Genomic DNA, 25473 nt, shown 5'->3' with positions numbered 1-25473 from the left:
GCTTTCACTCAGCCATGTTGTGTCCAGTTAAAGTCACCACGCTGTTGTTTTTCCAACTCTCTCAATGCATTGTGGTCTACATTGATGCTCACTACTTTTCAGGATGCATTGTGGGAAATTTTGAGTGCACTATTTTCTCTCCAACTGGACATTCGGACACCACTAAAATGGCGTGACCCCAAATAGCGCCCTAGTAAGGAATAGTGAGGATATTTGGACACAGCCTAAAAGAGTTAAGACAGTTAAAACATTGTGAAAGCATTACAATGTCAGAAAAAAAATCCAACTGACAAGAATTGTGCTAGCGAGTACTTTTGTGATGTTTTAATAGGGCATGTATAGGATATGTGTATGAACAGATCAAAAATAGCTAACCTTTAAGTGCGAGTGATATGGCAAGGCTAAGTCAGAACATTTTCCTCCATGCATTGAATTAAAATGTCTAATATAGCTTTGTAGTGAATACTTAGTTTTTCACTTTGAGTTGCTCTATAAGAAACCTGACAGGAGCGGTGGCTGCTGCTTCTGTATCTGCAGCTCTGAACACTTAAGCTACACTAAAAGCCCGCAGTCCTCTCACACAAGAGGAGGGGAGCCCTAAGAGCATGCATTCAATAGAGACAATAGATGTGACCATTTTAAAAGGTAAAATGAAAAGCAGGTAGAGTTAGAGCCAAGATAAATGAAAATGTAAAAGTGTTGTGAGACGGAGAGGTGGTAAGGATGGCCACTCCACAATATCCAATATCTTTGACTTTGGAAACACATTTTTGATTTCGCATTATGTTAAAAGTATAGACTTTATGTATAAATGGAGATAGGTAACCCGCTAGCTGCCACATTCCAGATAGGAAGTGAGCATGGACGCACTTTTGGCTCCATCGACTCTGACTCCAATTCACTTTACATTGAAAAACAGTCACCAATCTCTCTGTAACTACTGCTGTCAGACTCGTCATTCTGGTCTTACCATGTTTGTATTAACCTGCTGTACATGATCCTGGTTTGTGTCCGTAAATTAAGATATGAACAATCTTCAACAACTTTGCTCAGGATTGGCTCTTTGGTTGCTATGATACTCTTCGTGGTCGGAATTCCAAATATGGAACCTAGCCTCAGTGATCTTCATTTGACTGGAGCCGAACGCTATGGGTGACGTCACACTCCCTTAGTCCACTTCTTTATAATCTATAGTTAAATGGCCAGTAAGGAATTTCGGTTGGCCGATTATCCAAATAATTCTAGTGAAGGTGGATGGAGTTTAAAAACACAGTAGAGGACTTACTGTATCACCACATGACGTGACAAGGTGGAACACAGTGTTTTGTTTGCACACGTGTCATCTCTTACTTTTGAAACCTTTAAAATAATGCTATACTTATGGGTTTTTATACTTGAGAAGCTTTGATGGTGTTTCCATCTGTCCTGCCTCTATTTTTTTTCAAAAGATGCATTCAGAGTTTACTTTATGCGCACTTGTTTTGGCTCTATCGTCTGGAAGAGCAGTGGATCGATGTGACACACTGGCTGCACTTTGGGCTTTCTTTACCTTGGTGCTTAAATGACCTTAAACACAGCTCCATCACCGAGCAAGGGAGTTGAGGAAGAGGAGGAGGAAGAGGAGGAGGAGGGGGAGGATCATGTTTCCAATAGCTCCTTCATCTTGTTAGATTAAATACTTCACTTGACTGAACTTCAACGGGCCACTGGTCTCCACCTCGCCCCGCTCTCATGCTCTAGATATTTTTGGTCTTTTTTCAATCAGCTACCATCACTAGTGCCATATAACCTCGAGTATACAGTTTTGGCATACATAAGTCGGGAAATAACAGTAAAAGTACAAAAGTATAAAAATGTTCAATAACAGAATTCTTAAACACTGGGATCTTTTACGCAGGCACAAACTCATATCATTTGTAAAATTGTATATATTTATAGAAAATCTGTAGTGATTTTCACAATAGAATCATTTCTCTCAGGGCAGAGCAATTTGGAAAAAAATATTTCTGAATTAAAGTATACAAAAACCAGGGGAGAAAGGTGGAAAGAAAATAGTGAATTTCAACCAAAACCTATTGAGATCTACTTCAAATTAGACTTTTTTATTAAATTAATTGATTTTTGCCCAACCCTATTTGTTACTGCTTCCAATATTAAATTTTAATTACAAGTTTTCTAAATATTGTACCTCCAAACTCACTGAATCTTAATTAGTTGCTAAATACAGTATTAAAGGGCCCATATTCCGCTATTTTCTGATCTGTTATAATGTTGTTTCCTTATCACAAACATACCTTGTGTTTTGTTGATATCTCAAAATGAAAACAGTTTGTTCCACCTTGTGATGTTTGTGGTTTATTGATTACATTTGCCCATATAAGCCAGGTTCCTTGTGTTAATGAGAATCACTCGTGCATCTCTGAAGAAAACGCCTCACCGCCGCGTTTATGTCGGGGTTTAGTTTATATGCCGGAATAACGCAATTAATTTGTTCACTCTCTGATTCTCCCTTTCCCCTGGTTTCTCCCGCTGTCTCAGATCAAGCACGTGGAAATGTGCTGACATGGAGTGATCCCCAAAAGAGAATTCTAACAAAGATGTTTGTTCACACTAATGAAGAAAATAATGAAAGGCAAACAACAAAACTACATGAACCAAATGAGCATGGAGGATGGATGGAAATGAGTATGTTATCAGATATGCCCGTGTGAGGACTCTGAGGTATGTTTCCACCGCAGACAGGGGAGCGGGCAAACGGGACAGGGGGAAGGCTTAATTGGATTGACATAAAATAAGAGACTGTGGAGAAAGTACAAGGAGGAGAAAACGCATCTGCTTTGGACATAGCAGGAGACCCGACCTCGCTTATATCAAAGATGTGTATTAGCTAGGGCAGATGTTTTACAGCTGTGTAACTATAGGCATTGGAAGGCTTTACTTTATATGACAAGGTAAGGTATGTAGGATTTTTATTTTAAATTTCATAAACATTACACGGATTTGTAAATAGAAATGAGGTCTATAGACATGTATTTTTGAAGGACCCATTATTACTCTATTTTCTGATTTGTTATAATCTTGTTTCCTCATCAAAAACATACCTGGAGTTGCGTTTTGTTTCATTCACACAAATCCTGCATATTTAGGCTGAGTCTTCTCTCAAAATGAAAACACTGTTCCACCTTCGTGACATCACAAGGTGGAACGGAGTATTTTCAGCTTTGGAGATGTATACAGACTAATAATAAAGGATTACTCAAACATGTGTGAATGAAAGAAAGAAACACATAACTAAGATATGTTTTTTGAGGAGGTAACACCATTATAACACAGCTTAAAGTGCACAAGAGTCAATTTTGTCTGTCTACATTGCCAAAGCTCAAAATGCTCTGTTCCATTTGTCATGTCACGAAGTGGTAGTTTTCAAGTTAACAGTCACCTTTTACCTTTAGTTCAGTAGAGATTGGACATTCCAGGGATGAAATCGTCCAAATGAGCAGTTGGAACAGGGTGTTTTCTGTTTGTGAGAAGAACTCAGCCTAAATGTGCGGGGTTTGAGTGTTAAACATGTGTGAACGAAACAAAACACAACTCCAGGTATATTTGTGATGAAGAAACAACATTATAACATAGATCCAAAAACTGCGTGATATGGGCTCTTTAATTAAGTTTTTGTTCATTAAGCGTTGTTCGAAAGTGTAGTTATTACAAAGTGTTACCAAATTAGTATTTTTAGTGAATCTCGAATGCCGTTTATACAGCGAGTATCTCCTCCTCACCATTTTCTGCATAATAACTGCATTCAGAACAGATGAAGAGGAAACAAAGCCGCCTCTGTTTTGGGGCGCACAAACAGCCACAGCTCAGCGAGAACGATACGGGGGAAACGTCCCTGTCCAAGTCACTATGAGCGTTTTTTTGGTTGTTTTTTTTTTTTTCAGAATAAAACATGGAATTTGCGTAAACTTTCATTGTTGTTCAGTCTCGGGTGTGTTTCGCTGCTGGATTCTCACATATTTAAGCACTGACACGTGAATGAAGCAGAACCAGCTCGTATGCAGTCAACCTTCACATCTATATGAGAATGTCATACGGAGAGCTGCCGATAGATGCAACACCCTTTAACGGACAGGTAGTCAATACTAGATTTCGTTCATTGTCGACGCAAATTATCTGACTCCTATGTGAAGGAATTTGGATTCTGATAAGGTGAAGGTTTCAGCCTGGATGCTTGGCCTGAGCGATACAACAAAAACATGAGGCCTTACTGAACAAAATGCCTTTCCACTTTACATTTTCTGAACATGAAAATGCAGACATTAGCACAGAAAATTAAAAAATACCCAAGATGCTTGAATTGGAGTGGGTTGGATTGGCGATTAGAAACGACTGAATTTCGATCTCGATGAAAATGTATTCTACTGGATGCCCAACCGAATTCAACCCACTCCAATTCAAGCATGTTAAATTACAATATTGACTTATCGTTCAAAATATGAAAGTTGGAATAGTATTTTGTGGGGTTAATATTTCTCATGTGCACATTTTTTGTATTATGGTGAAATTTTTTGTTAGTTTTTTATGCTAGATGAGAAGATTTAAGCCATAAAACGTTCAATTAAAAACTTGACTAGGACTCATTTCAGATGCAAACTAAGTACTAAGTGTTTCATTCTGCGGTTTACTTATTGCAGCTCGTGATTTTAAAACAATATTGTAGCTTTAGAAAGATTTTGTGGTTTAAATCTGCTCTTCTGCTGTCACTGGCATAAATAAGTTTCAGTATTATTGTTTATCGTGTATATTTACTTGAGCAATATATCAAACTTTAAAACATGTGATTATGTTGACAGGCCTAGTCCTGTTACTTTGACTTGAGACCAGAGCAAAAAGAAAATGGGCTTAGCTTATGACAATGTGCCTGGACTTCCATTTCACAGCTTGTAACTCAACCTATTACTTGTATCTGTAGGTTAGTGAAGAACTCGGGGTGGGGTGGTCAAATTGAGTAGTACCACTCTAGCGTTGTTGCTATGTCTCCCCACAGGTGTTGACAATCCAAGGGCCAAAGCAGGTAACCTCACAGCAGCACACAGAGCAAATGACCACATATTTAAAGCTAAAAATGTCCACACTTATAAAACCTACGCTAAACATAACAGACAGCTTTAGTCATTCAGGAGAACATCGGCCACCATTGGTTAAGCCTCTTCATTTTGCCATTACGAACTCCAAAATGTAAGCTCTAATGATGTGTTCCCCGTGGCTACCAACTAAATTAAACACATTAGTAGATTATAAGGCTGCAACAACTAATCAGATTAAATGTGACGAATCTTCGCTAGACGGCGGTCCACCATAGGAGGTGTGTCCAGGAAAATTCACCAACCCATTTAATTGTGAATTTTATGATCTAAAAAAAGCTGAACTTTGGGCACGATTTCAAAGAGGCTGTGCTTAATGTCAGGAGGTCAAAACTATCATCTACTGCTTGGGGCGAGTACAGTGTATGTACGGACTACTGCTGAACTACAACATTGCTTTTGTGTTGTTTTGACAGCTATGTATCGTGTGAAAACAACTTGACAGACTTCTTACCGCCAAAGGATACGTTAACAACATTAATTTCTGCGATTTGTTGGGGTGGGTGGTATGCCAAAAAATTCATAAATGATAAAAATATTGTAATGATCTGATATTTTGTGTTTAGTTCAGAGATGATACCTTTTGTTGTTCCTGTAGCTGTTTATGTGTTGTTGTTAATGTAACTCGGTTGCTAAGTTACTAGAACCTCCAAAACAGATGACTGGTTTTTTGCACGGTTTATGTCTATTGACTGTAAAGACGTGAATGTGACCTCACCCATACCATCGAGGTTAGCAGTTGGCAGCCGAGGTCCGTATTTGGATTCCAGACCACGAGTATCATAGCAACCAAAGAGCCAATCTGCAGCATATGGATCAGGCGCTTAGCAACTCTGTCAATCAAACCTGTTGCTAAGGCTAGCGAGCGACCTCGGGGAAAGAAGGCACCCGATTTGTCTATTGTTAATGTGCATATCTTCATTTTCGGACAAAATAGCAAAAAAAACACAACCAGGATCATGTAGAGCGGGTTAATATGAACATTTTAAGACCGAAATACCGAGCCTGAGAGCAGCAGTTACGGAGAGAGAGGAGATAATTTTTCAGTAGAAAGTGAATTGGAGGCAGAGTCGATGGAACCAAAAGCACATCCATGCTCACTTCGTATTTGGAATGAGGCGGCCAGTAGGTTAGCTATGTCCATTTATATAAACAGTCTATGGTTATGTGTCTATGGTTGTGTTCAGAAAATAAACAACCAGAAGAAATTTGTCTCATTTCCGTAGCCTAGAATGCTGCAGTATCTTTCATCAGTAAGTTTTCAAGAGGTAACTAAAGCCATCAGTTGTTTCTGAACATTCACACTTCACTGTAATTAGTTGTATCCACCTGTCACTCACTCAGAGCATGACGGAGGCTGAACAATAGGAGAAGCAACCTGTGTGTTTTTGACCATAGATCTGCATTAATCATGATTAGATTTTTATCAAACCACCTGTGTTCTTTGTCAGTTCTGCACCTCACATGTGGAGCAGGCTGCTTTGACACACCATTCTCCACTCATTTGTCTGGACTTAGTGTTTGAACAGTGAGCAGTACATGCCTTAGACCTCTCTGGCCACACTTGGATCATTCTCAAACGCTGCGCTTATTCTGATAGTAAAGCATGGACTTGTGCAGTGTTTTAAGTCTCGTCTTGAGACCCGTTTTTATTCTCTGGCTTTTAACACTGCATGAGTTGTGTGGTGCTCTGTGTGTCTTTTATTTTTGTTTTATTTTGTATTATTTTATTCATTCTCCTGCTATCCCGCTCTCAACATAAAAAACATCACTGGTGCAGCGGTCAGATCCATTGATCCACAGGTTGGCAGTGCAATTCCAGCTCCCACAAATGAATGTTGTTGTTGTGTCCTTGGGCAAGACAGTTAACCCCCTCCCCCTCATTGTCTGCGTACACTGGTGTATAAATGTGTGTGTGAATGGGTGAGTGGTTCCACGATGTAAAGAGCTTTGAGTGCCTTGAAGGTGGAAAAGTGCTATATAAAAATGTGACCATTGACCATTCTATTGTTTTAACCATTTTTTGCTTTATGTATTTTAATGCTTTTTATCTATTGTTTTATTTACTATTTACTTTTAGTGTCTTCAATTATCTGTGCAGTCATGTTAATAAAATATGCTATATAAATAGTAGATTGGGTTGGACTTTTCTAAGACATAACCCTACAGTGGACTGTAGGCACGCATGAATACAGATGTGTATCTGCCCCAGCTACACTATTATTATCTTCCCCCTCAAACAGGAAGCTGTCATCCTGCTGAGAGGAAGTCCCCGTGGTGTTAGAAGTACCTGTTCTGTTTTGCAGAGCCTGACTTTGCTCCCCATCAGGGACACCAGCACTCTGCCTTTGTACCCGCGCAGCTCCAGAGCTCCCAGCCTGTTTGTGGTGGGGGGGCGCGGGGAGGCGGGGCACGGGTGGGAGCCGCAGGCGGGGGGGCGCGTGGCCGTCTGAAGAGTTTCCATCCACTCCTGGCGCTCCCCTGTGAACACATGTGTGAAAGTGAGAAACGGAGAAAAGACAGAGACTGTGCGCGTGGATACAAGTGTGCCGACAAGAGGGGCTCCAGCAGTAGTGGAATCTTTGAAACTAACTTAATTCATCATTTGTGCATCGCTTCTGTAGACACTGCTGGCCCAATGGCTGCTATACATCTGGTGCATACTGATACCCAAATTTCAAATAGAGAAGTAATTGAGAAACAGAGCACACTATTGCCAAAGTCTGCCTCTGGTAAAAGAATATCCTGTAAAGCTGAGGAGAGATATAGATAGCTGCGTCTGAGTTTTGCAAGCCTCGAGCAAGATGTGACAGGGATAAATTAAGTGAGAGACGAGATTAAAATTAAGACGTGCGATTGAACAAAAAAGGGTTGACACTTTTCTCAGTCTAAAATGATAAAAATGTGATTTATAAAAGATGGTAACACTTAATAAAACTACACTTTTTTGCCTTAATAAAGTGTGAACAAAGACTTAAATATAATGAACAAATTGTTTAATAAGATTGATTCAGGCCTAGTAACTAAACTGAATAGCCTGAGCCTACAGTAACCCCTTAATAACGAAATTACTAAGTGTGACTCATGCTTAAAAGGGCCCATTACATATTTTCTGATCTATGTTATGTTGTTTCCTCATCAAAAACAGACCTGGAGTTGTATTTTGTTTCATTCACACATTTTTAAACACACAAACCCTGAATATTTAGGCAGAGTTCTTCTTTCAAACAGAAAACACCTTGTGATGTCGAGTGGTAATACAGGAAATGCTCCAATGTGCTTTTAAACTCCAAACACTAGAATCATTTGGATGATTTCAGCTCTGGAATTGCCAATCTCTGCTGAGCTAAAGGTAAAATGTAGCGGTTAACTTAAAAATTACTGTTTCATGACATCACAAGGTGGAACAGACCATTTTATGCTTTGAAGATATAGACCAACTAATAATAAAAGGTTAATCAAACATGTGTGAATGAAACAAAACACAACTCTAGGTATGTTTTTGAGGCTTAAAAAAATCACACGAGACAATTTAGCATTATATATGACCTTTAACAAACAATTGCTTCATTATGAATTAAGTCTTTGTTCATGCTTTATTAAGACTATTAAAAGTAGTTATCTTAAAGAGATAGTTTGATGTTAATGCTATCTTACAATGCAGTTAAAAGAAATTATGTTTGTCCTTCAAAATACACCAAATAGTCAAATAAAGTGCAATCGTTTTCCATTGGGACTTTACATTCAAACGTCGTGGACTTCTAAGAAATCTCCCCACCGCAACTTTAGAAAACGAACATGAAAGAGGACACAAGGCCGCAGCTGTAAAGCCCATTCCCCCATCGCCCCAAACACGGAGCTATCAAAGCCAGACAAGTGGAAACACAAGAAATACCAAAGGATTGTAAACACACCACGCACCACCAGGATCACAGCAGTGCCCGGTGTGTAAAAAACCCCGCACCAATTCGAAAAGGAAAATAAAAATCATCCGTAAATCAGATAAGATGAAGGGCATTTGTTGAAAAACTGAAAACAAACTCCAAAACTGCATCTGTCAACTCAAAAAACAAAAATGACTGGCAGACATTTATCAAAACAAGACAAAAGGCTACACAAAGAGTATCTGAGCAAACTATGCTTTACCCCAGAACAGATATTGTAAAAATACCTGATAAAAATAGCAACTGCAGCTTACAGTATTTATGTCACTAACCAACGTGAAGTTAGGTGTGTGTGTGTAGATGGGTGTCTGTAGGTGCTTGTGTGTAGGTGCGTGTGTGTAGATGGGTGTGTGTAGGTGATTGTGTGTAGGTGCGTGTGTGTAGATGGGTGTGTGTAGGTGATTGTGTGTAAGTGGGTGTGTGTAGGTGATTGTGTGTAGGTGGGTGTGTGTAGGTGATTGTAAGTGGTTGTGAGGTTTTAATTGTCTATGTAAAGACATTTGATGTATGAAAAGTGCTTCATAAATAAAGTTTGATTATTAGATTAATAAAATCAGTATATTAGTATTCAGTGTACTCTATCATTACTGGTGAAGTGGTGCACATTTATTATGCTGTTTGTAATGAGTAGTGCAAGCTATGTATAATGTCTACAGTTTTCTCTAGGTAAAGTATTTTGCAAACCTTATTAGTTTGTGATTTGTATCAATGTGCACCAGTGACAAAGGCCCCCGGACACAAAAGGCTCGTCTCACTGTGCTACCCATGGATGTCAGTCGGGACAGAACACCAGAATCTATTCGGTACATAGAGCCTTTGATTCTATGCCACTGAACACGGTAGCCCTCAGACTGTAGCATTCCTTTAACAAGCCTGTAACCTGCATTGGGTGCCCTGGCCTTAACAGCTGCAACTTTGCTGTCCAGTTCTTCATCAGACATTGATGAGTAGCTGTTTTGGTTGAAATTCCCTCTTCTCTCATCCTTCTGTAAATTGTAATGTCACTAACTCCTAAAAGACTGGCCGCACACTTTACAGGCAAAGGTATTTCAAAGAGATTTTGCAGGAAGCCAGACGCAAACACAAATTTAGGTCTTCCTCTTTCCCCTTGCTCCAAACTAAAGAAAGTGGGACGTTGCTCATCTTCAATGGCAGACTGAACAAGTCTACCTAAATGCTCCAGACCCTCAATAATGGCTTGAGGAATGTGGAATATACGAGAAGCTGCATCAATCAGAATGTATTCTTGATTGCACGTATACTCCAGATAATCCAGATCTACAGTGGGCTGATGCAGGGCCCACTGAAGTCTGACCATTAGCCGCTCCAGTATTTCATGAAGTATTTCCTACAAAATACAAAGTTCATGCTTCACAATACACAAAGGTCTACATCTTTGTTGCAATAATCCTTTCACAAATACACATATGACATGTATACATATTGCATAATTCATGCCAGCATCAGTATCATAGCCTATCTCAACACGCAAAAGTGGATAGATCCTCTACTATAGATCCTCATTTTAAATATTACATAATTTCATGATCATTTTGTATCTTTTTTTTTTTTTTTAACATGGAACTATCACATAATTTCGTGAAACCATCATGTGATTTTTTTGAGATAGTATGTCTAAAGTACTGCAGATGTTTTTTTTTTAGTTCAGATTTGGCAGTTATATGCTGATATTAAATTGTACAGACTGTAAAATTACAACTCGTCTCACTTCTGAGTCTGACGCTGACGATAAATCTGTGATCGTCTGTTCAAGTCTTGTTCTGATGACGTATTTCTATTGAAGAAAAAAATAACCAAAGCGGGCGCTCACTGAAGAAAATAAAATCCATAGCGGGCACAGGCAGAAAGAGAGCGGGCGCTGGAGGGTAAACAGCGCGCGGACATGTTTCACTTATTTTTTTCTCTCTTAAAACACATTCAAATCCACCAGAGCTTATTAAAACAAATAATAAACAGTATATAAAAACTGATTTATCAGCTTTTTTTACGCTGCGTCTGACACGTGACCGCTTGTCATCTGCGCGGGTTACGCCTAATGCCGGGAAAATAAGTAAACATTTCATGCGTGTGCAGACTGTTACCCTCGTTGTCAAAATGGCAAAATGCAAAACTAAACGAAAATATGAGGATGAACACAGCACATTTCTGGAAGAATGGGAAGATGCTTACTTTTTTACTCTGTTTAATCTGCAATACTACAATATCACATTTCAAGGCTTCAAATTTTTAGCCTCATTTTAGCACTCTCCAGGCTCATATGGACAAGGAATTCCCCAAAGGTTCTGAACTACGCAAGCACAAACTGAGCACCTTGAAAAGCCAGGTAAAAAGACAGTCTCAAATGTTTCAGCAATTGAACAAGCATGGAGAAACTGTGACACTTGCATCCTATAAAGTGGCGTGGAAGATTGCCCATGCTAAAAAAAAAGTACAACGAAGGAGTTTTTAAAACAGTGTTTTGTGGATGTAATTGAAACTTTGGCTCCAGATATTTAAAAAAAATCCCACTGAGATTATCATCCCATCACTCCAACAAGGTAAGAAAATCTGTGATGTGGTTTGGAAATAACACCCGACTTATGCTTGTGTTAATATTTTAATAAGATAAGATAAGCCTTTATTAGTCCCACAGTGGGGAAATTCCAGTATTGCACCGCACAGTTCAAGAACAGAAGGATAATGGTACATGCAATAAAACAAGATAATAGAATAGCTTAAAATTATTTTAAAAATAGACTTAAAAAATAAACTAAAAATATTCCATCAGTTTACATTATACAGGCCCTACATGTGTTTCTGAAGTGTGTTCAGTAGTTGTGTGTGTCAGAGAGAGACAGAGATGAAGATAAAGAGCAAGAATCCCTCTGCTCATGTCAACACGGAAAACTCTGACCGCGAGTATTACAGCAACCAAACAGCCAATCAGGAGCAAGGCTGTTGAAGGTAACGCCCCTTCCTGCCCGCACTGTTGGTTTAGCGTCACTGTCAATCAAACCTGTTGCTAATGGGAGCCACCTTGCTGAAAAAAGGCGTCTGATTTGTGTGTTTTTAATGTTCATATCTTGATTTACAGACACAAATGAACTGATAATTAGCCCTGAAAAAATCTAACAAAAATATCAAAATCTCACCATTATTGTAAAGAAAATGTAAATATGATAAACACTGAGCCCCAAAATCTGTTGTTCCAAGTTTCAGATGTTGAACGATAAGTGGATCCAGTGACAGGTTCTAGACTTTGTGAATGAACCAGAGCCTGGAATGACAGTTTAAACATTTCAAATCAAAACGAGTGACAGGTTCTAGACCAGTGGTTCTTAACCTTGTTGGAGGTATTGAACCCCACCAGTTTCATATGCACATTCACCGAACCCTAGTTTGTTATATATATATATATATATATATATATATATATATAAATATATAAATATATAAATAAATAAATGTTTTATATATATATATATATATATGTATGTTTTACTGGTGCACAAAATGAATCGTGCATTAACATCACTGTGTTCAAAGAATAAAACCAATACAATGCATGAACTCACAACAAATTACATGACATGACCTTTTTTAATACTACCACACTGAAATTATTTAATTTTTAACCTTATGTACAATGTTCCCTCTAATTTTTCACGAGTCTGAGCAAACACAAACTCCCTGAGTGGTCCCATGGACCACTGTGAGCGACATCAGACGTGCGCACTGTGGTCATGCTGCATCGCATCCATCCAAGTTAAATGGTTGATTAAAAGAGTCAAATTACCACATTTACATTTCTGTTATAAGACTTTTAATTAAGTGCTTTAGCCACTTATACAATGAAAATGACAAAAATCTTGCTCATGACCTGTGTAGTATGTTAATGCTATTGGAAGTATAATCATTTTATTTTAACTATGGCAAAACATGAGCTTCTAACCAAACCAAGCCAACTGTAAACTCCAATGTTGAAAACACTTAACATTTTTATGATAAAGCTCTGACTTGTATTATGAGTATAAGCCATTGTTTGAAGCTTTTGCTGTGAACTGAGTGAGATTGTCCTACTGTGGTCAGGGAGACAGTCCGTTAACTCTTTTTCACAATTACGCAATCTTTGCCCGAGGGCGGGCCGTTGGAACGTTAAGGGGTTAAACACTTAGAATCATTAGCGAGTTTTCACTCCACATCGGTCACATTGGCTAAAACACTGGGAGCGGGACATGAGGACGCCTATCAATGACGTTGATAAGATGCGCAAATACGTATGTGAATCACATAATTGGCCGGAGCAGCTCGTCACCGGTCACACTCACTGACTCACACTGAAAAATGGCGCAGAAGGAATTGTTGTGTGTTTATTTTATTTTCAACTCCGGTTCAACTTTTTTGTGCTCAGCACAGATTTTCTGTGCGCGGAGAGCGTGTCAGCAGTGCGCAATTGCGTACGCACGCAGCTTGGAGGGAACAGTGCTTGTCACTACATCAAATAGATTTCTGTGGCGATTTCCTCTCAGGATTTTCATTATACATCTACGGACAAGCTTATTAGCGCGTCATGAGGGACGGGCGACAGTTTTACATCGGTGAAGATCCACCTGCTGCTGACCCCTGTGCGCACAGCATCTGAAAATCAGCGCTGTATCTTTACGCAGGACTGTGAGCTGTGTCTGTGAGGCGTGAGCAGTGTTTGTTTTTGACATTGTTCCGCGAGTGTGACGCTTATTTTGATCAACGAAAAATAAGAAAATATATTGTAAATATATTGTATTTTAATATTTCAAGATCACAATAATCTTCCAATTTAAACTACAATTAAAAAGAACTAACACAAATAAAATACACTTCAATTAAATACTTGAAATGTATTTTCCCAAGCCACGCAGAGTATAAGGATGAAAGAGCCGCATGCGGCTCCGGAGCCGCGGGTTGCCGACCCCTGCGCTAATGAATATTTACTGCAAATCAGTACAATGATAAGTTGTTGCTGCTTTGTTTGTTTTTGGGTTTTTCAATGTCCAGTTCCTCGGTTACGATACAAAATCTTCATGTAAATGCATCTCCAGCGCCACTTTTACCTCAAACAAATCCATTTTCAAACACAAACCCGACCATGAGCGCTTTGACCACCGTGTTTCAGGAGATGAGGCTGGAGGAGAAGTTGTGCAATGCCTTGCTCGACGTGGCCGGTGTTCAATTCCCGGTTCATAAGCTGGTTCTCTGCAGCTGCAAAGCTCTGTTCACCCGCTGGTCCAGCCCCGACTGCCAGGTTTTTCACATCGGAAACATGTTAGCTGATATTATTAAGATCATCCTGGACTACTGCTACACCGGCCTGGTCCACATCACACAGGAGAACCTCCCGGAGCTCTTTACCTTTGCTGACTACTTAGATGTGTTGGGATTACCCGAGTCTGCTGTCGGTTCATGAAGGAGCACCTCTCCCCCGGTAACTGCATTGGAGTCTGGTGCCTCATAAAATGAATGAGCTACTTGCTATGCAGCAAGACACTGAGTTGGTGTACTCATTCTTTTTGATTCGAGTCCCAGAAGCACTTTTTGAACAAATTCGCATGTGCGTTCGCACTTTTTAAGATGCCTCATATTTAGGGTGTAGATGAGTCCAAACAGCATGACGAACCCTTTAATCGCTGACTGGAGGTTTGTCATGACTGCTTCACCTTCCAGAGTTATATTGATGTCTGAAGGTGTTATAATGACCGCCATGGTCACCTGGTCGTCATCATTAGCATCTTTTTTTCCATCCATTGACATTTTCTGAAAAAGGTAAATACAGAACTTTGTATTAATCAAAACATTTTCTGACTCTAGTGTGACAGATGTATTTACAATAGTGACCCAGCAGTTTATTCTTCCAGAGCCTTTTTGTATTGTTTTTGATAATGTAGCTCTATGAACATTTAACACATCTTGCTGTGCAAGGTTCGATATTTGTGTTCTGTCCCAAGCTCTATAGGTTGCGTTCAAATTCTTGAATTATAATTTCAGATTACTAGAACAGATTTACAGTTTGTGAGAAATCTCTACTTAGGATGCATAAAGGTTGAATAAGGATAATTTCACTTTTACACTTTTTTTGAACCAGTTGGCTTCTTGTAAATACCCTCAGTAATCATACACAAATTAACCATAAAGGTCAATAAATCTGCAATCTGACAGCTAAAGAGCAAATGGGTTTCGCTCACGTGAAATAACATTCTATGGGGTAATAACATGACGGTAATGCAGATGGTGGGCAGTTAAAATTAATATTGCTAAAATTAAGACTTTTGTTATAATACAAGGAGTTCTTCGGTCTAGTCACTAATAGAAATCAAATACAACAACCAATTCCATGGTAGGGTTCATGTGACGTCACTACAATGTAGAATCCTAGTAGTTAAAACTGAGCTGGAGGGTAATTGCATTTTGTAAAACCAACTTCACTAGAACTTTCAAACATTATTGTTACTACTGCCTTAAATACCAGCTATAATGATTTAAATCTAGATCAAACATTTTAAAGTTGTACTATGTAATTTTCTGATTGATTGAAGGTTGTGAAATCTTATATTCTCAAGGGATATATTATTTTGCCTGAAATAAAACAAATGGAATAATATCTCAAAATAAAAGCTCTATTAATTGAATAAACAGAAGAGCTTTTATCACACATTGGAACTTCATAACCAGCTTTATATTTTAGAAGGCGAGGAGCTTCAGACAGTATAAAACAAGATTTTCTTCTCCTACATATCAATTAAATCAAATATTTTTGATATGATGCTCTCTCTGGAATGCACTGGAGGAAACCAATGTTTTGCCATAATTGTGACACTTACCTCCTGAGAACTGACCAGGTGTGGAGTGGGGAATGGGCTCCTGTAAATTAAACAAGGTTTAAAAAAAAAAGTGTTGAAATTGGCAAAATAATATACATTTACATTTATTGAGTAAATAATTTATGTTTTTTTTACATTTTAAACATATAACATTTAACTAGAGATAGTAGTGAGTAAAAATCCCTTCATAATACAAGTTTTGAAATTAATTGAGGAACCGGTCGGAGTTTCTTAACGTTTATGAGGAGTTTAGAAAAACTCGTTCTCTGCATTTAGCTGCTGACCGCGCGTGTCCATGTCCACGCTACATGTGCACAGCGCGTCTAAACTCAGTTCCTCTTTAAGCTCGTTTTTCCGTGAATTTGAGTCAGACTGTAATAAAACATGCAGCTTTTTGCAGCTTAACATACTGAGAACATGCCCGTGTAGCACTGAACAAGAATAAAACACCACTGTCCTCTAGAGCTGTACCTGTGTCTGCCTTTCTCCACATCTGATCTGGTACACGCCAGAGAGAGGCCGCACGCGAAGGAAAGACGTAATCTCAAGTAGTTTTTGTTAACATTTGTTCAAATGTGTTATTGCTCAGATCCTTCGGTCAGGCACTCGGAAATAACAAGACAACTGTTTACATTGCCTTTACAATACACAACCTTTGATGCAAAGTGGGTCGGTTGGGGCCGGGTTTCTGAATGCCAAATTGCTGGACCCGCACTACACTACATTTGCGTGGATTGCAGAGACTGAGGCCGTGTACCAATTCGCCAAATGCACCGTTAGATGTATTGTCCCAATTGGCAAATTGGGACTCTGCCTGAAATGCATCTTCTCGGCAACGAACACAAAATGGCGGCAGGGCGAGACTATCTCAAATTAAACCTTTCACTCATAAGGATATAATTCTACGAACTGTCAAAAATAAATCCCCCCATATTCTGATGTCCAAATTCATTAATTCAATTTGTTTCTCAAGTCTAGCAGGTAACATTAAAACTAAATATAAAACATAAAAAAATTTAAAAAAATCATCTTCAAGTATGTGCATTTATACTCAAAAAGAGAACACACTTACAAAGACATGTCGAAATGTAATTTTTAATTACCTTTCATCGCGGAGAAAAGGTGTAGGTCTGACGACGTCTCGGTCACTTGTTGGAACTTGCCCGAACTTTTAGAGCACATGGGACGCACTTCTCTTCTGTTGCATTATTGAACAGAATCAAGTAAAGTTGTTGCCGGTGCTGCCCCCTGTGTTGGAGGATTGACTTGGCACAGCGCATGCGCAAGAAAGGCACAATGAATAAATTATTAATTGGGTCAATGTAACTATTGTGAACTACTGTTGATTTGCAAATTGGATTTACATAAAAAATATAAATACAAACACAAGTTTAAATCTGTATAATTAAAATTGTACAGACCAATTAGATTTTGTTAAATTAAACCAATGGAAAAAAAAACGCATTGAATGAACAACAGCAATGTTTCACTTTTTTCAGTGTATAAGCAGCTCTTAAGGTAGAAATAAGTCTGCTGTGTATTATTATAAAGCACTTAATCCTTTGAGAATAAGGACGTGAGGTGTTGGCGTGGTAGTTGGTGTAGTTGGTGTTAGCATAACGTCTTCATTCCTACAACTTTTGGTCCAGTTGACAGACTTGACTTTCTTTTACCATGGTAGTTGATGTTTATAATACTAATTGGCGTTAGCATGCTAGTTGGTGTCAGCCAAAGTCTAATCTGGCCTCTGAAAGTTGTGAAAAACCCTTAGAAACTCATTGAGGTGAATAATTAGGATGCTCGGAATGCATAAGGTAAGTGAGGAATAACTTTGGACTGCTGCAAACCATTTTAAAATAAATATGTTGCGTTTTTCACGTTTTGAAGACAGCACCTTTAAAACGTTTATTTTCATTTAAATGCTTCAGCTCATGTAATCTCCGCTCTGTTTCCTTTAGCCATTTGCTATGACACTTTTAATGCGCGGCACCAGACAGACAAATCGTCAAGTCACCACAATCAATGAGACTATTAAATATGTAGCCTGTAAAAGAATAAGGAAATATCTGTGGGAGGTTAACAAATTAGACATTTCAAATTGGGAATGAGAAATAGATTTAGAGTTACTGTCGTTTTTATATATACTCCTATCTAGTAAGATTGTATGACCCTTGTTCAAAATACACATATCAAAAATGTCTCAATTGTTTTTTCTTTCTAAGGGGGAGCAAAAAGTGAAAAATAAATGCATATGTGAACAATTTTAACTTAAAAATATGGGGGGAAAATGTAATTGTGATCAGATTTGCGATATGCACATTGTAAATAACTCCGGGAATGAATATGAACTGATAAACTAATACAAGAATCCAAAGCGTTTTGCATCAAGGAACCACTCACCCATTCACACACCGAGCATACGCAGACACAGGTGGGTGGTAAGGTGGGTTAAGTGTCTTGCCCAAAAGGCACAACAGCAGCATTCAACTGTAAACCTGTCAGTGGATCTAACCGCTCAGCCAATCATCAGTCGACAATTGCTCTCCCCAGAGGTACTTGTTCTTCATAGAGACACTCTCTTACCTAAACAAGTACAGCCTTCTCGATTTGAAAAAAGTTCCAACTCATATAGAAATTTATTTTGCAGTCCTACTTGATGTATTCCAATATGTATTTAAGGCATGGGTCTACCCAGGGAGCTCTTAACAAAGGCACAGTAGCAATTAGTTGTGATCGCAATAGATGTTGCTACTACAACTACTGTGGCAAGTACAACATACTTTTGAGTTCATACCTCACCTAACGTACCCTCATGTCCTTTGAATGTCCTCTGTATCGAGACCTTGTAAAACATTTTTAGCAGCTTGTCTATCATCGACCGACCCGGCATCGTCTTAACTTGACCTTAACTAAACCTTTAACCTTGTGACACGTGTTCGTCCTTACAGCCTCTCATCTCTCCTTGACCTAAAAAAAAAACACAAGAACTCTTAGTCCTCCTCTTCTTCAGCACACAACACTCCCTCTAACCCCTCAAGCTCTCCTAAAAAAATAAAAATAAAAAAAATAAGCACTTCCGCTAGTCTGGTCCGAAACTCCGACTAGCCCTCACGCCTTTCTGAATTCACAAAAAGCAGCCATCAATAATGAAGAACTTGTTTAATTATTAAGCCCTCTTTACATCACCGTGCTTTCTGTTCTGTTACCTGTCCCGTGCGCACTTATTTGCCTCCTCATTTATTCAAGGCCTTCCTCTCTTTCTGCTTCTATCTCTCCTCTTCCTCTCCTCCGCGCCCGAGCTGTCAATCAAACCACGGCAGTTAGGGACGTAGCGGGAGCGCTGGTGGGAAGACGGAGAGCAACTTGAGAGGGAGACACTGGCTGCATCGCATATGTTCAGGCCATGTTTTTTTTTTTTTTTTGTATATTTGCGCACACTATATATACACACACAAACCTCCAGCGGTGCTAGCCAAATTTATTTTTATGCGGTAGCAAGCATGCAACAGACCGCCACCTCCGCAAGCTCATAAAAACGGATATAGCGGACCGGTGAAAAACAGCTGTATAAAGCCTTATCCCTTGTTAGCAGATATAGCCGCGCATTTGAAAGGCTATTCCACTCGACTTGGGGAGAGAGACAGGAGGAGAGGCGTCTAATCCTCATTGAAAAGTAGCGGAGATGAAGCCAGGTCCACTCAGCATTGCACCGAGATCTTAGCCCACACAGACTCCATCAAAGGGAATAAAAAAAAACACAAAAGACAGAACACACGCCATGGGACTCCAACCATTTATTTTTTGTTCAGCTTTATCCAATGCATTCTATTATATAACACACGTATCTTCTTAATATAGTCATACTAAACCATGTCATGTGTCTCTCTTGAAGCTAGGGTTATTTTGGAGTCTTTTTACAAATATATACAGAGGGTTCGGGAGACTTAGCCAGCATTTACTTTTAATTACCCTCAACAGCTTTCATTCGGCAGACATAAAAGACGGGAGGCTTTAAAAAGTTATTGATTCGTTTTCGGCCCACTCATTGTTGCCGGCCAAGGATTACTCCCAAAGACAAAGAACGCTAAAATATTGAGATAGATACCGTCATCAGTCAAGAATTTAGATCGTAATGCTTTGAATAAGAACAAGACGACTGACAGTAGTCCATCTATTGAGCTGCAAAGCCTTGGCAAATCAAACGATGAAGAATGAACTAAAACTGATGAAATAGTAACCACTTGTGTTAACATTGTTGATCCTGACCCTGAGTGATCCCACACCAAATGGGCTGCACAAATAATCGCTATCTCAATGGACAATATGAATAGGGATGAATTTTGAAATGCGATACATTGCTGGAGTAAATATAGATGATTAACGATAATATTGCAACTAATTTATGCCACTGACGCAAATTTAAAAACTATTCTAAATGTACAATATTGTAAAAAAAAAACATGAGATGCAATAAATAAACAGCAGAAAGAAACACTTTAGTACTTAGTTTGTGTAGGGGTAGGACGATATCCAATTTCCACAAGAACGAGACAAGAATTCATATTTTTCTGTCATTTTTGAGTGTTTTTTGGAACTACAATCTTGTGGCAATTTTGTCTCGTGAGATCTTGTGGTACGAGATCTTGTCCCATCTTTAGTAATGAGTCAGAGAAGTTATTAATTCAACCTTTTACAGCTCAAAATGTTTTAGTAGTACAAAGAACAGGTACACACATAAATACTGACTCCAAAAAATATTGTTCCATCTTTCATATATTGACCGAAAAGTCGATTTAGTGATCACCGTGACAGGCCTAGTTCACTATTGCTAACTTTGTAGCGTAGACGTCTACAAATGTGTTCTGAAGTGCATGTGATTCTTGTATTATGTTTAGCAGTTCATATTTCAAACTTCTGTCAAATGTAATGCTCGAGAAGGTATTTTAAAAACGCAATTGTGAAAAACCAAAAAGCTGAGCAATTGCAAATGGTATATGTTTTTACAATTTGTATTCATCAAATGCATCACCACCATTTGGTTCTCCAAATGTCCACACCATCATCTGAAAGCGGCAGAATACAAATCACTTCGAACAACAAATCTTAACTTTCTTCTGCACTCATACCCGCGTGCACTCGTTCAGCACCTCTCTCTCTCCTTCTCTCCGTCTCTCCTCCTTCCTCCCTCCATCTCTGACAGTACCTGAAGGGAGAGGCCACCTGCGGACCGAGCAGAGCCTGAGCCGACAGCTGTGTGCACACTCTCTCCGGTGGCCTTCAATTATTCACTCGCCCCCCCTTCACCCCCACCCACCGCACACCCTTCGCCGTGCTCTGCCCTTTTCATCTACCCCCCACCCTCTCCTTTCCCTCCTCCCCCCCTCTTCCCCCAAAACTACCAAAGCGGCATCCTTACCTCACCCTAACCTCACGCCTCGCTGTACTTCTTTAAAAATTCACCACGTTTAATCTTTTTCATCAGTTCATTATTTTTCTCACCCCAACTTCACTTCACTGCAGCCTCTCCTCCTCTGTGTTTCTGTCTGTCTGCATGTCTGGCTGGCTCTTTCTCCTGTGTTCCCCCTAAGATTGATGACTACCTGCATCGAAGCGAGTGGGGCTGTTTAAAGATGCATGGGGTGATGAGGCCAACTTTTCTGCTCCGTCTCTCCGTCTCGCGCTCCCAACAGCTCCTCTGACGGCACAGCCACCTCAGCGACAGGTTTTCAGCAGATTCCAGATACAGACCTTAAGCCCACACAGCCCATGTTGGAAAGGGGAGGGGGGGTGGAGTGCTGAGAGGAGAGGAGATGGCGTGAAAAATTATGCCAGAGATGACCCCCGACTTCTCCACAGTCCACAAAAGGTTGCCAGTCATCAGAATGATTCACTGAAACCGGGAGAGGGGAAGATTGCTACTGCTGAGCTCCAGTCGGTAGTTTGCAAAACGATTTGCTGTAAAGATTTTGGGTTTCTCACAATGTCTTGATCCAAGCTGAGCACACAGAAGATGGAAACCGAATTTAGCCCAATTCTACTCCAAATTGACAGCAACCAAAACATATAATACCGTGTATCACTCAAACATTAAATAACAGGGTCAGGACTCAAGTGCACAAGTGCAATCCTAACAGTATAAGAACTAATATTGCAACTTTTTTTTGGCAAAGGGTCCACCACCTGCTTGTCTCCATAGAGATGTTATACCTTTACCTATAATATTCCACATTCTAAGTATGGCATTAAACCATCTATCTCCATGGAGACAAGCAGGTGCCCCCAGGTCAAGTTACAGGTTAGCTCTGTGGAGAGAGGGCTCTCTCTCCACAGAGAGTAAAGTAAAGATGTTTTTCAAGGTATTTTTTTGACAATAAAAACATCCGTAATTGTATTAATGCAAACTGTGGATCATTCCAAGCAACACAATAACATCCTATGGAGACCTTTTTCCATTAATTTTAAATGCTATTTTCTATCAATGATGGTGTTAGATGGTCTAGCAGGTCTGGTTTCTCACATTATTGAAAACCAATATGCGAATATTCAAAACCTAAAACACACTTACTATACAAAACTGTCTCTCTCCTCCTGAAATGCAACATAAATAAAGTAAAAGAGGAGTAATCTCCATAATCACATATGATGTAAGCCTTATACAAGCCCCTAAGCAAACTTTAATATTTCGCCTGCAGTAGACTTCGACGCGACCCCACACCACTACAACACTGCTCATTAAAAAGAGTCTGAACTTCTTCAACACAAATTATATTTTGTAATGACAACGCATCAATAACATGACAGCGGATCATCATTTGATTCATTAATAATCTTTACATTGTGCTGTGTAGTAAGATACATTAGCTTGGTGAGTCAAAGGTCTACACCACCATAATTAGAACAAACTCAATCATTTAGGTCTTAAGAATATAAGAGGGGAAAGTACGCGACCCTGTGGAATGACCCTTGATTACTAAATGAGTGTTTTGACCTGAGCTGACTAATATAGGGTCCGTGACGATGCATGCCAAAGCAGAGAGAAGCATGGAGCACGGACTAGCAAATCTTCACACTGAGGATAAGAAGGAAGCTCGCCATGTTGTCTCTGAACGAAGAAAGATAATTACACAAAGGTTAGCGCTAAGGTTAAAAGTGTAGCGTAAGAGCAACATCATAAAAGTTTGGAGACAGTATTGGATGAAATTAGAGAGGCATCCAGCTTTGGCTAGCTAATACACGTTTAACTGGTTCTAATTTGCACAAGGTTGTAGTATTACTGGCATTTGATTACACGGAAAGACTGGATAGTGTGGGTTCTAACATGCTTAATAGCTCACAAATGAAATCTATCAGGTAAAAATGTTATCTTCTTCTCTTTAGTCCTTTAAGGACTGAGCACATTATAGACCATTATAGTTCGACTAGACTTGTCAGTTTTTAGCCATAAAAATCATGTTAAAGGTAGTATCAGCATGTACTTTTGCCTTTTTTCACACAACTACCTCCATTTTACATATCCATCCTTATTTTTCTTTTGATGCATCAAATAACTGATTGGGAGAATCCCGGCGGCACCTGCGCTCTGATTGGTCATCATCGAGGGACAACATAAGCACATTACCGTAATGACAGTAACATATTTAAAGAGCCCTATGCCTCTGCTTTGAGACGCCGTTTGAATTTACACGATAGCACAATTGGTAGCGGAGTTACGTTAATGGAAAGTCCGCACCGCAATCTATCAGAGGCGATATATAGCGACGCTATAGGGTTAATCATACAGTTAGTCTTGTCACAATAGTAATATTTAAAACTCTATTTCGAATGGCTTAGGAAATGGCTCAATGCCGATTCCAATAACACTATGATTGTAAAAACACTCATTATTTAGACAATAAAAATGTGTTTTTCAATATAAATGTAGCCTTGTAGCTGTGTAATCCCTCATTCATCCAGATAGGTTCCATAGTGGGTCCATGGGCGCATACTAGTCTTATACTTGTTCGAATACAGCTCAAGATCATTTTAAAGCTCAAGCTCATGACTTTTTTTAGTATCAATACCTGCCTCAAATGACTATCTAGTTTCGAAAACTAGTTTTTAGTATCAATTAGCATCTGATTTTTGATTCTTTTGACAACCCTACATAGGCTTACAACCAAATAAAAGTGTATTGTTTAAAAAAAGAGTAGATGTGGCTTTCAAACTGCAATAAGAAGCAGACATGGAAATCTTGTCCCTATCTCTCGCAAAAACATTTAGCACATCACACGGACATGTGAAAGGCTTTGGAACAGCTGTTTTAGACGGCGTTGTGAATCTGGGGAAAAGGGGAAGAAATATTTATAAAAGTATTTACAAAAATAAACTGGGGTATATTTCTTAAAAGGTGGGGTAAAAAAAAACAAAATTATATGGCAAAGCATCTGTAAAGACCAGGCAGACTCATGCTCTGTCCAACCATGAAAGTGCTGGCCAAGAAATAGCAAGACCAAAATTTCCTCCGGAGAGAAAAACAAAAGATAAGAGAGCCTTAAAAACAAAGGCAAGTGACCAGAAAGCAAAACCCGTCGAGGAAAACAGGTTTTGACAGACTGGAATGCACTGCACTGACAAGCACAGATCAGACAGAGCAGCTGATGACTACTCAACATACAATAGCCCAGGGAAGCAAACTGTACCTTCTTTGTCGGCTCGGAAAATGAAGGTCCGCAGGGCAGTGACCACTTCAAACTTGTTCTCTCCCAGCCCTCGCACCTGTCGGATCGCGCTGGCCATGATCATGCCTTTGGAGTACATTTCCTACGCAAAGAAAAACAAGAGAATTCAGTAACGTCTTGCAAGAATAATATTGAACAGCTATTTACCCACAAAGCAAATCTGTAGCATCGCAATTTCAATTTTACACTGCGTTGTAATGCTAGGGGTTGTGAGCGTATTCCATTTCGCAGCAGACATCCTCATCAAGCCAGCACAACTCATCAATACAGCATTAAATACATTCTCGGTAATAGCTCCTCCATTTAATTTATAATATGGTGCTGTGGGACATGTAGCATTTGAAGGCACTATTTATCTATGTCTCCTTACCTAACCTCTACACCCTTGTTTTATTCCATCCATGTATTCCACAATGATGAAAAATTAGGACCACAGCTATTAACAATTTAAAACTAAATGTTATATAATATGAATAGCAAGAAAACTTAAATATAACTTTTGCGGGGTACGGTCTGCACCTTTGAATGTTCCACAGTATGGCATCAAACTTATCCATCTTGCATTTATTCAATTATAGGTGTGTGTATTACTTAAAAACATGCATTCTTACTGTGAGCGGAGTCAACAGATCTGACCTGTAACTCGTCCTGCTCGTCTCCATGGAGGTAAGAAAGGTTTAATGGCATACTGTGGAACATTACAGGCAAAGCAATAACATCTCCAATTGAAACAAACAGGTGGTGGACTCTCTATCATAAAGAAATACATATTGCTTCTTTAATATATAAACATAACACAGTGGCAATAAAAAAA

General features: G+C 39.2%; 1 protein-coding gene across 1 annotated transcript in view; it reads right to left on the bottom strand.

Moving 5' to 3' along the window:
• arap2 (ArfGAP with RhoGAP domain, ankyrin repeat and PH domain 2) overlaps positions 1-25473 on the bottom strand; it is a 155294-nt gene that overhangs the window by 107398 nt on the left and 22423 nt on the right. Inside the window, exons 8-9 of the mRNA XM_033983754.2 lie at positions 24621-24741; positions 7435-7625 (exon numbers count right to left, since the gene is read on the bottom strand). Of these exons, the coding sequence (XP_033839645.1) occupies positions 7435-7625; positions 24621-24741 (312 nt within the window). The remainder of the gene's footprint in view (positions 1-7434; positions 7626-24620; positions 24742-25473) is intronic.

The sequence above is a fragment of the Periophthalmus magnuspinnatus genome, chromosome 18, assembly GCF_009829125.3.
Source record: "Periophthalmus magnuspinnatus isolate fPerMag1 chromosome 18, fPerMag1.2.pri, whole genome shotgun sequence".
Lineage (NCBI taxonomy): Eukaryota > Metazoa > Chordata > Actinopteri > Gobiiformes > Gobiidae > Periophthalmus > Periophthalmus magnuspinnatus.
Note: the sequence above shows the minus strand (reverse complement) of the source record. Positions and strands in the feature narration are given on the sequence as shown.